Source organism: Thamnophis sirtalis, unplaced genomic scaffold (genome assembly GCF_051295495.1).
Source record: "Thamnophis sirtalis isolate CommonGarterSnake01/CBP01778 unplaced genomic scaffold, rThaSir2_p1.2 scaffold_6, whole genome shotgun sequence".
Lineage (NCBI taxonomy): Eukaryota > Metazoa > Chordata > Lepidosauria > Squamata > Natricidae > Thamnophis > Thamnophis sirtalis.
Genome location: NW_028261386.1, coordinates 120,441,180 through 120,455,414, shown reverse-complemented (window position 1 = coordinate 120,455,414; position 14,235 = coordinate 120,441,180). Strand labels below are relative to the sequence as shown.

The 14,235-nt window shown below is 36.7% G+C and overlaps 1 protein-coding gene across 1 annotated transcript in view; it reads left to right on the top strand.

The window, feature by feature from the left end:
- The window catches only part of MEI4 (meiotic double-stranded break formation protein 4), a 33,622-nt gene that overhangs the window by 12,528 nt on the left and 6,859 nt on the right, over positions 1 to 14,235 (top strand). Inside the window, exon 4 of the mRNA XM_087719039.1 lies at positions 2,194 to 2,325. Within this exon, the coding sequence (XP_087575165.1) occupies positions 2,194 to 2,325 (132 nt within the window). The remainder of the gene's footprint in view (positions 1 to 2,193; positions 2,326 to 14,235) is intronic.

Here is a 14,235-nt window from a genome sequence, read left to right as displayed (position 1 = left end):
TAAACAGCAGATTAAATTTGGACAAAGTTCCCACGCTGTCAATATATTCTGTAAAAAGAGGCATTTGAATTATTGAGATTTCTATTCCAAGTTTATCAATTTTATATATCTTCTTTTCATATGAATAGAAAAGTGTAAAATCTTGCCAGTTTAAACAATGGAAGATTGGAATCTCTTGTACTATTTTAATATATAGCCATTAAAAATAAATCAATGATAGCAGGATGACTGAGATTTTGAAATTCTGAAACTCAACTTGGAGATGAACAAAGCAACGGGACTTTCACTGTCTTCCATTTTTGCTATTTACTCAAAATTAATGTATAGTTATAGTATATTTCTTGAGAGTAAATGGTTGTCATCAACAGAGATTTAGCATAGAATGTGAAGATGGCTTTTAAAATTGGTGCTTTATAACATTAACAAACGTGCAAATAACGTACTGAGAATCTCTTACTGTTTTACAAATATTGGTAATCCGTGTCATTTAAATTAATAATAGTAACATTACTAACTGTTTGTATACAAACTGAAATTAAAAGAAACAAGTAAAAATATTCTGATGTTGACAAACCATTAAATATTGGCAATTCATTACCACAAATTTGTTGTAGGCTTATGCTTCCAATTTTATATAACATTGTTTTGGGAATTCCAAAAATAAGCAAAAATGCCATACAATCCTGTGCTAGGAAAAAGGGAGAGGGTAGAGTACTTTTGAAGGAAGGAACTGAACATGTTTTTGGGGGGGTTAGGGTGAAGGGAGAAAAATATTGCACTTCTGTTGCATTGGTACTAGGTTTATTTATTTATTTATTTATTTTATTAAATTGATTTATAGGCCGCCCAATCCCAGAGGTTTTGCTTGTGTTCACAGGTAGTCCTGAACTAATGATCATACTGTAATTGAGTCTGGAATATTTATCATTATGGTTGTTTAACGAGTCACTGTGTGCCCAGATACAATTTTACAACCATTTTTACAATGGTCATAAAACAAACCAAGTGGTCATTATTAAAATCCAGCGTATCTAATGGGTGTTTTTGCCAGACAATGGCAAGAAATATAGTAAATCATGAACATGTGACTAAGGGATGCTAGAACTGGTAGTAAATGTGACTTGATTGCCAAGCACCAAAATGCAATTATGTGACCATGGGAATGTATGTGTGAGAGTGTGTATGCAGCAGTCATACATTGGAGGACAGGTTGTGAGTAGGTATTTTGAAGTTTGTTATAACCTCAAACAGTTATTAAGTAACTAGTCATTAAGCAAAGACTACCAGTATATGCATTCCAGAAATCATTCTTTATTAATCATTGATATATTGAACACACTATATATCGACCAGTAATGGTTTCCTCTTACCTTCGCTACTGGTTTGGAACTGGGAGCTCACACGCTTGTTTTGCTCACGCACAACGCTTCTCCGCTCTATGAAGATGTCTGGGCAGATGGGCGGAGCCTCCCACCGCTGCTACCGGTTCACCCAAACTGGGGCAAACTGGCAGAATACCACTTCTGATATCGACCTAATAGAGAATTGTGGTAGTAAATCCTATAGGCATGCTAAACGCCTACCCCTTTAAGGCACCAAATCAGGTTATAGAAGTGTTTATTGCATTCTGATTTTATTCCTGTCAGATATCAGCATAAACATTGAACTTAAACTCTCCCTGGAACCAGGTAAACCCAGATATTAAGTTCCCCTCAGACACTGAAGCATATTGAGTGACTCTGGGCTAGTTTCTTTGTATCGGCCAAAAGCACCTCACAAAGGTATTGTGGGGAAAATAGGAGATGGGAGCATTATCTATCCTGCCCTGGATTTCTGAAGGCAGGATAATAATCTAATAAATAAATGGTGTTCAGTAAATTAGTGTCGCTTCACTGCATGGAAGCTGTTCTAAAATTGGTTCATTGGCATGAAAGGCAGTAATTTAGCATGCTGTTTATGATCAAATAATCTTCTGACTATATCTACTTATATTTGTAATGGTTGTGAAGTATACAAAATGGTTTTATATTGATGCATAGTTGATGCACATTTCAATAAAATGTGTTTGACTTGCTTTTTTAGGCTCTATTAGTCCTTTGGATGTCCTATAAATGTTCTAAATATATCTGCATATTTTAATTTAGTTAAAACTATTTTTAAAATGGGATAAAACTTAATGATATTTTTATTCAGTTTCAGATTCAGGATTCCATCTCCCATACCCTTGTTCTGTTTGGACAATGTAGCATACTGAAGCGTTCTACAATATCCCTGCTTTTCAGAGAAATCAGTCAATTTGCTAATAAATTGCAGTATGCAAACAAGGTACAACTCTGTAGTTTTATGCTGTTATAAATTTTATAGATTTTATCTTGATACTATTATTACTGACGGTTTCTTTTTTTATAACTATTCTGACTGACATCTGTAGATTATTAACCAGATTTCAATATATGCAGGAATGGTTAATCCTGCCAGTGGTGAAATTCATCTCAGTAATGAACCTTGGGGAAGCAGCCATGCATGCACTTGCATCCAAAAGCAACTAGGGGGAGCTATTGAAGCAGCTTCATTGAGTGACATGGCTGCTTTAATGTTTCAAGACAGACTGGTTCACTTACATCATGGGTGTCGATCACCTCACATGACGTATTGTTATGTATCACGTTTTTTTGCCTTTGCGGAGCCCAGCTGTGTGTGGCCTGCAGATGACACATCTGGCCCATGGACCGTCAGTTTGCAGGCCTGACTTATATCAACATGCTTTGCAAAGTGGATGTTTTGAATGCTTTATACAGGTTGATTGTAGTGTTTAGATAATTAGATCATATGGCTCAATGCCTTTAATATAGAAAAATTAAAAGATACCTAGAAACAAAATTAAATGAAATGATTAGGTATTTGTTAAGAATGATTTGATTTCCAGAAAATGGAATAAGTTCACTAAACTGTTTCTTAGCGTCTTATACCACAATTGACAGTGGTATATGAGATGAAAAGATAGTTCCTTTATCCTATTGTAAATACGTCAAAATATAAATTAATTTTTTTTATCCATTCTTCTTATTGTATCCCCATATCCCATTCCTTTGTTGTGCTCCTGTATCTGTTTTGAGCTTGTGGGAATAGAGCACTGTCATAACATGCTCTTTGTAAAATGTTCTGCACATAGATGGCATATAAATAATGCAGAAGAAAGCATGAATTGTCACCCACAGAAATATACTAGGGGTACTAGAAATATTCTTATGCACTTTCAGCTGAATTCTATGATGTTCCTTGTCTTTTGTCTCAGTTGAGGCATAATAGTTTCTTGCTGACCAGAACTTTCATTGGATGTAAGTCAACTCTAGAAATGGCAAGAAAATATTTAAAAAATGTGACCTGCCAGTCAATCTGGAGAATGATCAATGGCTTTAAAAAAAACCAAAAACCAGCACTCTGCAGATTTGAAGCAGATGTTTGCTGTTTTCTTTTATTGTACAACAAAACCGAATGTGACAATCAGAAAACAGAAGTTATTTTTTCTTCAGCTGAATAAGCAATGAAATTGATTTCATGAACATGAAATGATTTATTATAAGAAAGTTTAAGATAAAATGCATTTAGGGCATCTTTATCTGCATGTTGAGTGAGGCCTATTTTCTTTCTGTAAAAATAATTGACAAGTCCCTGTAGTAACAATTGTATGACAGTCCATTGTCTGATGAAAAATGGTGAGAGATACCACGGATTGTTTCTTGAATCTTCTTAATCTTCTATGTATTCTGGAAGAGAAAAAAGAGCCTCCAAACATTTTGGGAAGTGACACCATTAGTTAACAAGTTGTTGCTATTAGGAAAATACATCCTGTACGTTTGTAATTGTGACTTAGCCAGCACGAGTCTATCTATTCCACACCCAAAATATTGTAGTAGCAGGGTTCTGGGAAGAAACCAACTTAGATCAGGGGTGTCAAACTCACGGTGTCATTGCATCGTCACGTGACATATTGGGCTTTTTCCCCCTTCGCTAAAGCGGATGTGGCCAGTATGTGATGCATCTGTTCCATGGGCCAGGAGTTTGACAGCCCTGACTTAGAGCAAGCATGTCCAACCTGTGGCCCACGTGCAGCCCTGAACAACTAGTCATGTGGGCACACAAGACACTCCCCCCCCAAAATAAAGGAAGTTTGTTGCTTATATACATTAACCATATATTTTATATATGGCCCAGGACAATTCCTCTTCACTCAGTACAGCTCGGGCAAGCCAAAAGGTTGGACACACTTGAGCTAGAGACCTTCTGTGGTGACATGCAAGGTGAGGAGCTAATGGGATCAGTTTTAGGAATGCTTACAGAAAGCCAGGAACTTTGATGAAGAAAGAATTCTGAACCCAATGACCAAGCATAAAAATGGTGGTATCCAGAATAAGATGTTTGTCCAATATATTATTGACAGCAGATATGGATTATAATATTAAAAAGCAGTACAGAACAGTAAAACAAACAGAAAGACATTAATGGAGAAAATCAGATCTGATATGCTCTGCTGAAGATGATTTAACTTGTGGAGAAACATGCTGAGATAGGTACTTGTCAGGAGAAAGACTGATGGTAGTCTTTGCTTCACACTTTTCTTTGGGCTGTCAAATAACAGGTGGCTGCTGAAGGTTTGAGTGAGTCCTGAGAATTCTCTAAAGCTGTGCCAAAAATCATTCAAACACATCCACATATCCATAATATGATTGTAGGACTCATTTGTTTTAGAGCTGTTCCACTAAGTAGGTATGCACCTCTCATGCTACAGAAAAAACAAATTGAAGTACACTTCATTTATAATGTGTGGTCACTATGGGTCACCATTTCTTTCAGATAAAAACAGATAATTATATACTATGGATAACAGCTGTTAAAGCACTTGCATTTACTATTCCCCTCTTGCTCTGAGTAAAACATGTTTTTAACAAATGGAAGTTCTCTAGTTGCTTTACAGTTTCAATAATCCCATTTTATCTGGAAGGTGCAACTTAATTTTATCAGATTTTTGGCATGAAATAGCAAAACCCTGGGAAGCTTGTCTACAAAAATACATGGCAGGTAGTCTTTGACTTACAAATACAATTTAAATTCAAAAATTCCATTGCTAAGCAAAGTTGTTAAGTGAGTTTTACCCCATGTTGTAGTGGTGGGTTGCAGGCAGTACGCCCCGGTACAGGCATACCGGAGGCAGCCCGGAGCATCAGATACCGTTCCGTTCCAGTACTCTGGAGGGCTCACCCACCCGCCCGAGCTCCTTACCTATGTTTTAAGGCTTCTGCCTTCCATTCATGCGCATGGTGCTTACAGTGCCTGCGCGACACTCCGCAAAGCAGCTGGAGCATCCCGGAGGCGCTAAGATGCATGCGCACACTGCGTGTGTCCATGAGGATGCCGCCGGGCCTTTTCCAACCGGTACAGTTGGAACGGGATTTGAAACCCACCACTGCCATGTTGTGACCTTTCTTGTCACAATTAAGTGAATTACTGCAACTGTTAAGTGGATCATTTGGTCATTCAGTGAATCCAGATTCATTAAGTGAATCTTGACTTTCCTTGTAGAAGTTGGCTGGGAAGGTTACAAATGGTGATCACACAATCTCGGGACAATGCAACTGTCCATAAACCCATGTCAGTTGTCAAATATCTGAATTTTGATCATTTGACCATGGGGATGCTGCAACAGTTGTATGAAAACAAATCATAAGTCTTCTTTTTTTCAGTGCCACAGTGAACAGCCACTAAGCGAATGGTTGTAGATCGAGGACTAACTATACAAAGTTGAAATGCTGAATGGCCAATCCTACTGAATTAGTCTTTTTAGTTGAAACATATGGGATCTCCTTGATAGTAACGGTCAAATATAGAATTTAAACCTGCAAATCTCAAGTCTATGTAGAAGTCAGATAGATGACAACTCTGGAAGAGAAATTTATTTAGATGGAAGTAATTAAATGAAATGAAAACAGAAAGGTATTATTGTTCCAGATTGTGAGAAACTGGTACCTATAGAATGGATAAGAATGTGTTTTAGAAATGCCGATGTACATTTCTGACACAGCTGATCACTCCTCTACCATCCACCGAGGTGGCGCAATGGTTAGGGTGCAGTACTGCAGGCCACTTCAGCTGACTGTTATCTGCAGTTCAGCGGTTCTAATCTCACCGGCTCAGGGTTGACTCAGCCTTCCATCCTTCCGAGGTGGGTAAAATGAGGACCCAGACTGTGGGGGCGATATGCTGACTCTGTAAACCGCTTAGAGAGGGCTGAAAGCCCTATGAAGCGGTATATAAGTCTAACTGCTATTGCTATTGCTATCCAAAAAGCAAGGTAGAGTATTAAAACATGACTCCTATGTGTTTTGTATTCAATAGAACGGCAGCCATGAGTTCACCTAAGCCCTATTTACATCTGATAAATCCATATTCATAATACTACAAATTCATCTACAGACCATTCTTGGTTAGGGACTGCCTCAGTTTGTAGTTACGATGATGAAAAAAATACCTTTGTGACCAATTCATGCTTTTATGACCTTTGCCGCATTTCTGAATTATCTGTTCAGCATTACAGTCACTCAGTAGTCATTGTCCTGTGCTTGACCCATTTTTCCAGTGTGAAGCGATTGCTTAAACTAATCTTCCTGAGATTCTTCTGGTAGTAGAGCTCCTTGCTGAAAGCACTAACCTCAAATTAACAACCTCAGTTCTGTGACCTTAATTAGCCCGTTACTATCTGCTGCCTAATATTGAGAAGGCCCTAATCAGTTTCACACCGAAGGCTTTTAATTTGCTTTCTAAACTGCAGCCACAAGCGTGCTAGGCAAATAGCCAGTCCTTGCATATTCCTTTCAATGTGTTGAAGGAGCTTGAGACATCAACTTAGTAACACACATTTCACAACTCTCCTATCCCTAATTATATTAACATATTTAGGACTCTTTAAACATAAGTTACACTATTCTGAGTGAGACAGAGCAAGCTTTTCTGTGGGTTCATAATGATATGTAAAAAAGAAACAGCAAAGTAACAGCCCTGGATCTTTCTCCCCATGGAAGTCAGCTAAGCAACCAGATAGGGTAATGTTTTACATGAAAAGGTTCTAAATGAAACAACTTCCCTCTTATTTCCAACTCATTTGAAGTTTTAGAATGGGATTTGCAAACACAGCTGGGGTGGTGGCGGCTTAAATTTAGCTAATTCAGCTAATGTAAAAAAGGAAGAAAAGTGGGAGCCATCTTGATCTTTTGCAGAGAGAAAACTTCGTATTTTCCCAGTTCTTGATTTTATTTTATTTTTCCTTGTTACCTTCCACCTCTCGTTGGTTATAGTTGCTCAAAATATATTAATTGGAACAAACTTGCATATGGCCAAATTCAGGTATGTTTCTCTTCACCTCCTGCTTTTCCAAGTTCTGATTTATGGCAATTGGTTAATAAAATTTTCCTGCTCAGGGTTTCACATTCCATTTGCAGCATAGGCAAGGTTAGGTTATCAGTGAGAAAATAGTGCTCTTTCCTTGATTTTTTTCTCCTTGTTACATTCTACCTCTCATTCATTGGAGTTGCTTGAGATATGTTAGTTAGAAGAAATTCGAACGGAGCAAATCTCCTCTGTATGTTTTGATTTCCATTTCAACCTCCTAGTCTCTTTTAAAAACACAATATTTTCAAATCCAAGACGAAATTTAGAGTTTGTATTTGAGTGGGTTTGTCACTTCTCTACTTTCTCCTTTTCTGTCCAGATTTCTGTCCACACGTGTTTCAAGCAAATGGCTCTTTTTGGGCTAGTGGTTCAACCCTCCATTTTGCCCCTTCCTTCTTTCTTTTTGCCAAAATCCAAATATGTCCATTATTATTTATACTCTCAAGGTTCTTTGCCCTTTCCAAGTTCTGATTTATGACTGTGGGTTAATTAGTTTTTCTTACTGGGCTTTCATCTTGTCCTGGATGTTCCTGTTCAGTTGCTTTGGCTGGAAGCCAGCTTCTTGTGTAGCCATGTTGCCATGCTGCTGCCCTGACTCCGATTCAGAGGGCAAATCTCCGACGTACAAGGGACCTGTTCCACTCCCTCTGGGTTTGATGAGATGCTGCTCCTTCTTCACCCCCCCCCAAAGGGCGGGGTTCTGATCCAAAAAGGATCTCAGAATTGGTTTGTCAGACAGAGTTCATGTGAGACTCTTCAGAGCTCACACCTCCCTCGTCTGTCCAGCTGGAGAACTTGCAGTCGAATCTCAAATATTAGTGCTTTTTAAAAAATATCACATTATTATACTCTTTTCCCACTGGAAATCTGGGTTACATCAGAGCTGAGGTTGGATTGCTATTGGGTTAACCCAGTCCTAGCTACAACTAGCAAGACAAGAAAAACCCAAGGGCACTATTGTGACTTGTTAGTATTGCCTTACAATTCAAATGTGTCCTCTTTCCTCCTTTGAAACCATGGTTATTGGCCTTCATGCTTTCATCCAGTCAAGCTGAAATCTTGCTTTATTTTTCTAACTCTATAAAGCAAAGGAAGTCTTTGAAGTAAAATTGCAAGCCTGCATCCAGTCATGTGGTTTTCACTTAGTAATTGCCTCACTTAATCACTGAGTTGCCAGTTCCAATTGTCACTAAACAAGTACTTCTGATATATATCCCTGTATTTCCCCTTGGAGTGCTACTTTTTAGAATATATCTGCATACATAGTTCATAATAGTAATAGAATGTCCTATGCTAAGGCTAGTTGTCAGTTTCATTCCAGAGCCAAAGGAAGAGTTGGCTATTTATCCAAACATTTCTTTTTTTTAAAAAAATAATTTAATTTTAATTGAACAAAAACACAAAAAAAGAATCATCCTTCATTACATCTTGTAGAAAGTGTGTCGATTGGTTACAGATAACTTTCATGCATTTCTTCCACAGTTATTAGATTATACACTTTAAATCAAAAATCTTAGTATATCTTACTATCAATGTACCACAATTCGCATTTGACTACAATTATTTGAACATTCTTTTACCTCAAATCATTCATACCTAAAGACACAACCACATAATGGCATTCATTAGCTATTTCAAAAAATCCTCCAATAACATTACACCTTTATAACATCTTTTAAGTAAAAGTCAATTAATAAAGTTTCTAAGCCTTTCCCCTTCCCTTTTCCCCCCAACTCACTGTTTAGAATTTATATCCAAGTTACTTTTGCCAATACCATAGCATGTATATATTGTTAAACAATGTCCATTGACATTTTCTTGTTAGCATTATAATTGGCTAAAAATCATTTACTATTTATGTCCCATGTCCTCTTGTCAGACCCCCCCCCCCCAAAAAAAACCTTACACCTTTATAACAAGACCTAAATAAAAATTTGTTAATAAAATTTATAGGTCTTTTTCCCAAGTCACAATTTGCAATTTATATCCAAATTTCTTTTACTAGATTGCCAATACATGTATATATCATTAAGCTGTATCCATTATCATTTCATTATTGTTATTATAGTTAATTAATTGTTAGCGAATAAACATTTGATAACAATCTAAAACAATCTTAGAGTTACAAAATTCCTACTTATTAATCACCAAAATCAATTAATTTTTTATCAACTTTCATTGTCAACCTGTATCTTTCCAGTAACAAAACAGTCTTACCTCTCTTGCCAATTGTGGTCTCAGTCTTCTTTTTATCTCCTTTATAAAGTTTTTATAGACTTCTCTCCGCACTTTGTTGCTTGAAGGATCTCTCAGGTAATCTCATTGCTCACCAGCTGCTACTAAAATGAGCTTGTCTTTGGTTGTCAATCTTGCTTCTGAAAAAATTTCTCTTCTTAAGTCCATCATCATTACTATTTTTTTTCTTCTGTGTCCTGGAATCTGGTGTAGAGCTCCAATTCGTCGAATTCCCTTTTCCATATTCCCTTCTTTCCACTTTTACCCACATTTGCTCCATTAATAAATTCATCTATTGTCTTATCTTTATCTTCTATATCTTCATTCTCCTCTTTAATTTTTGGGGCTCCAACCCCATCATCTTTTGCTGTGAGGAAGACTAGTCTTTCCAACTTCTTCTCAATTCTCCCATATCCTTTCAATAGATTTTGAATTCCAGCCAAGATATTTTGGAATTTTAAGGTTTCCTCATCTGAATATTGATCCATGTTTCCAAAACAGAAGAAAGAAGAAAAAAACTAATATCCACTGCCACTCTAGCCTTCCGGGCCTCTTTTATTTTTTATTTTAGATTGACTGGAACACAAGTTCTTTTATGCTCTTCAAAGGAGAAGAGTTCTGTCGTCCCCCCCTTTCTTTCCCTTGCCAAAATAGTTCTCAAAGGCACCTGTGAAAACAATTCATGCCCTTAGCTCTTTATTGGTTTCTGTAAACAAGTTGCAAACAAAGTCAGTGAAGTCAAAAAAGGAAAGAAAATAGATACATTGTTTCAAAAACCCCAGCCTCTGATCTCCAAGTGGCAGTGTGCTACTTTTCACTTTCTAATATTTATCTCTGGCTTATAGGAAACAAAGTTCTTTAGATTTCTTTTAGTGAAAGTTAATAACAAGTAATAGGAAGAATTGTTTTAATCCAAAAGTCAAAAAATAAAGCAACAAAAAGCAAAAGAAAAAAAATCAATCCGTTCACTTTAAGAGGAGAAATGAGAAAAGTTGTGAGCACTTCAATCCACAAAGAATAGTTACAAAGGAAAAAAAAGAGCTTTCTACAGCAATCCAATTAGGGTTAATTTCGCCGCTCAGTTCTTTTGCTTAAGGATCTAATTTGTCTTTAAAGAAAAATTTCTTTGAGCAGTCTTTTGAAAAATAGAAAAAATAACTCACCAGATGGACTCACTTTCTCTTTTCACTTCCTTCCTTCCAAAGCGTCCCGATTTAATCAGCCTGGGGGCTGCCTGTTTACCGCTGGCTTCGTCTTCCTGATCACCATCTCTACAGGACGGTTTAGGTCTCAATGGACCGTCCAGTGGCAAAAGTGTCAACGGCGGTCTCAGAGTATCGAGACCGCATGTTATGACATCGTGACGTGGCTCCTCCAACGTGGCTATTTATCCAAACATTTCTGACATTAGGAACTATAGTTTTATTTTACAATATTGCATTATAGAATTTGAAGCAATTATTATTGTAGGTTTATTTGGCTTATTCTTGTTCCTTTCCCAGAAATCCATAGAAATAAAGTAGGTTGTAAATACTTTAAGTAATAAGGTGAGTCCCCACATGAAATTCTACAGACAACAGTGTAAGTTTATGGCATTCATAAGAATTAAAGCAAACACTAATTTTCTGGTGCTAAAACTCATCTGTCATTCTTAGCAAAATCAATCTTTGTAAGTATCATATGGATTAAAACTGTGTTTTATAATTTGTCTAGCATATTTTACAGTTGAAACAATTTTAAAAGCCCCTTGTTCAGAAATCAGTATTTTCAATTCATCATCACATCAAAGTGTTTAAGGAAAATAAGAGTTGGGGAGGATGAGTTGATTAGAAACAGTAAATTTCGCTCTAGATTTTTCCAACTGCAAATCAGTCAGGAAAAATTATAACACAATTTAATATCCACAATTTAACAATATATCTATCATTGAATTACTCTTCTATAGATGCAGAATTTACTAATTATTCTGAAATGTGATGCTTAACAAAGAAGTAGCAAAGTGAGGATTAATAAATCACCTGCTGAAGAGTAAGGTTTTATTGATGTTGTTTTTGTTTTGTCCCCCGAGAACTAGAGTTTATAGTACCATAAAAATCCATTTCCTTTTCATCTTTGGTTTTTTACTTTACATTGTAAAGGCAATTGCCAGAAATGCTACAAAAGAGAATTTGTAACTAAACCATATATCAGAAGTTCAACAGAACATTTCCTTTACTTCAGGTACATGGACTGCATTTCAGATGTGTTTGATTTACTGGAAATAAAGCAAGGTCACATGGTGTTATCAATTGGTTCACCTTCTACTTGGAAAGCAAAAGAGGTGAAGTGCTTAAACTATATGATGCATTTTTTATGTTAAGGCAAGATTCATTTGTAATCAAATGAGGAATTTTAAAAAATGTATAGTTTCAGGCTTGGGATGTTCGCTTTCATTCTTGAATTATTCCATTATATTGCATAGTATGTCTGTGTGGATAGCAAAGTGAACAAAAGATTCAGAAGTTTAGTATTAACTTGGGAAAAGGATTGGAAGGATTAGTTATTTGAAATGAGATTTTTGAGATATGGAAGGGGGTGTTATTTTTAACAGATTATTTTGGATGAAGGGATCAGGTTTTGTCCACATACTTCTTTAAAGTATTGTGAATTTAAGAAACTTGGGGCAACTTATGTATATAAAGGTTGATGTTGCACGGAGGTGTTTCACTGTATTCAGTGCTGGAAGTTACCCAAGGAAGATCCTGAATAATGTAACAAAAACTAAATCAAGACTACAATAAAGAAGTAGGCATAAATAATAAAACATTGCTAGAAATAGAATCTTTGGAGCACTTGAGAAACATACATTATGCATTTATTAGCCACATGGAATGTGCAAAATGTGTTTTTAAAAAGATAGTAAGTTTCATAGATGGGGTTCAGACATAAGTTTCTCAAACACAAAAGATCATCTAAAAACAAGGACACATGTGCATTAACAGGTTCAAATTTGCTGATCAGCTCATGGGTCTGAAGGGAACCATTTCAAGAGTTAAAGTGCCAGCATGGACGTAGCATAATTTAGTTAACAAGCTAGAATTCACTGACACTTTCCCAGGTGTGATGGTATAAAACTGTTGAAATTTCCATATTTGGAGTTAATTGTCAATAAGAGAGCATTACTTTGGGTCAGCTAAATAATTATAGTGCTTCTATTTCCTTCTTCCCAACAAAATATCTTGGGCACAGGTGTGAGCATGAAAAAGGACCAATAATGTTTAAAATATCAAATTATGAAATGAAAATATATATTTAGCAGCCCTCTCTAGAATAGCATGCCGGTCCAATCTATCCCCATATTGTTTTTGGAAAACAGATTTAATTACCATCTTTTTTCCACCATAAAATTGAATTAAATAGCTGTTTGCCTGTCCCAGAGATGGAAAGGTTGCAAGTAATCATCAGGGAGCACAGGCCATTGTCCTATATCAGGTTACAGAGAGAAATAAAATTTTATAGCTTTCAACCATAGTTCTGATTTTGATATGTGCTAAATATTTGGTATCAATAAAATACGTTTCTATCACAATTCTATACATCATTCTTAACTGGGACTCCACAGAATCTAGAGCAAGGATGTCAAACTGGCGGCCCATGGGCCAGATGCATCACGCGCAGGCAACACCCACCCCGGTTCCACGTAAGGGAAAAACATCGCAATACGTCACAGGACGGCAACGTAACGCTGTAAGTTTGACACACACGATCTAGACTTTCATAAGAGATTGTGATTAAAAAAACAAATTATTTTTGGACGTCATGCACCATGCGTACTAGCTGTTGCAGTGGTGGGTGTCATAGCCCTGGCTCAAGGCTTATTCAGAATATGAGCCTGAAGTAGCTGTAGTGGCTAAGTCTGTGGAATGACAGCTTCAGAAGAGACAAAGCCAGGAATGACATGAGGCTAATTAACCATAAGCACCACTTCAGCAGCTGGAGAAGTCAGATGAGAATGATGTAAGACCTCCAGTCCTGGTCTCCTGATGAGTAGAGAAGAGACTAGAGCAATGGAAGTTTATTCATCAAGCAAGGGAGTAAATCTCTTGATTAGTGACAGCTGGCTGCAGTCTTAGCTGCCATCACAGTTCTGACCATGTTTTTGCTGGATCAATGTCTGACCTCTGGCTTTCGTGTGATGTTCCTGATTGTAAAAGAAACGTTGAACTTGTGACCTCTGCACTGACTAATAACCCTGGATTGGCATTGGACATTTCTTCTGTTTGCTCTATTTCAAAGAAAACTCTGTGGGCAAGCTTCTGCTCTGTTTACATCCTTTTGTTCATTGTTAACTCTTCAGATTTGAAGTAAAACTGATAATCTTCAGAGCATCATGTTTGATAGAAGCCTGAAGCAGGACAGGTGGGAATTTTTACGTAGCCAGATTTGGTAGATTTGGTAACCCAAAATATCAAACTTTGTCTCAAAGTCTAAATCAAATTAATATATGTAATTATTTCTTCCCCGAATAGAACTTTAGAAACATTTAATAAAACATTATTTTGAATGTATAGTGTATCT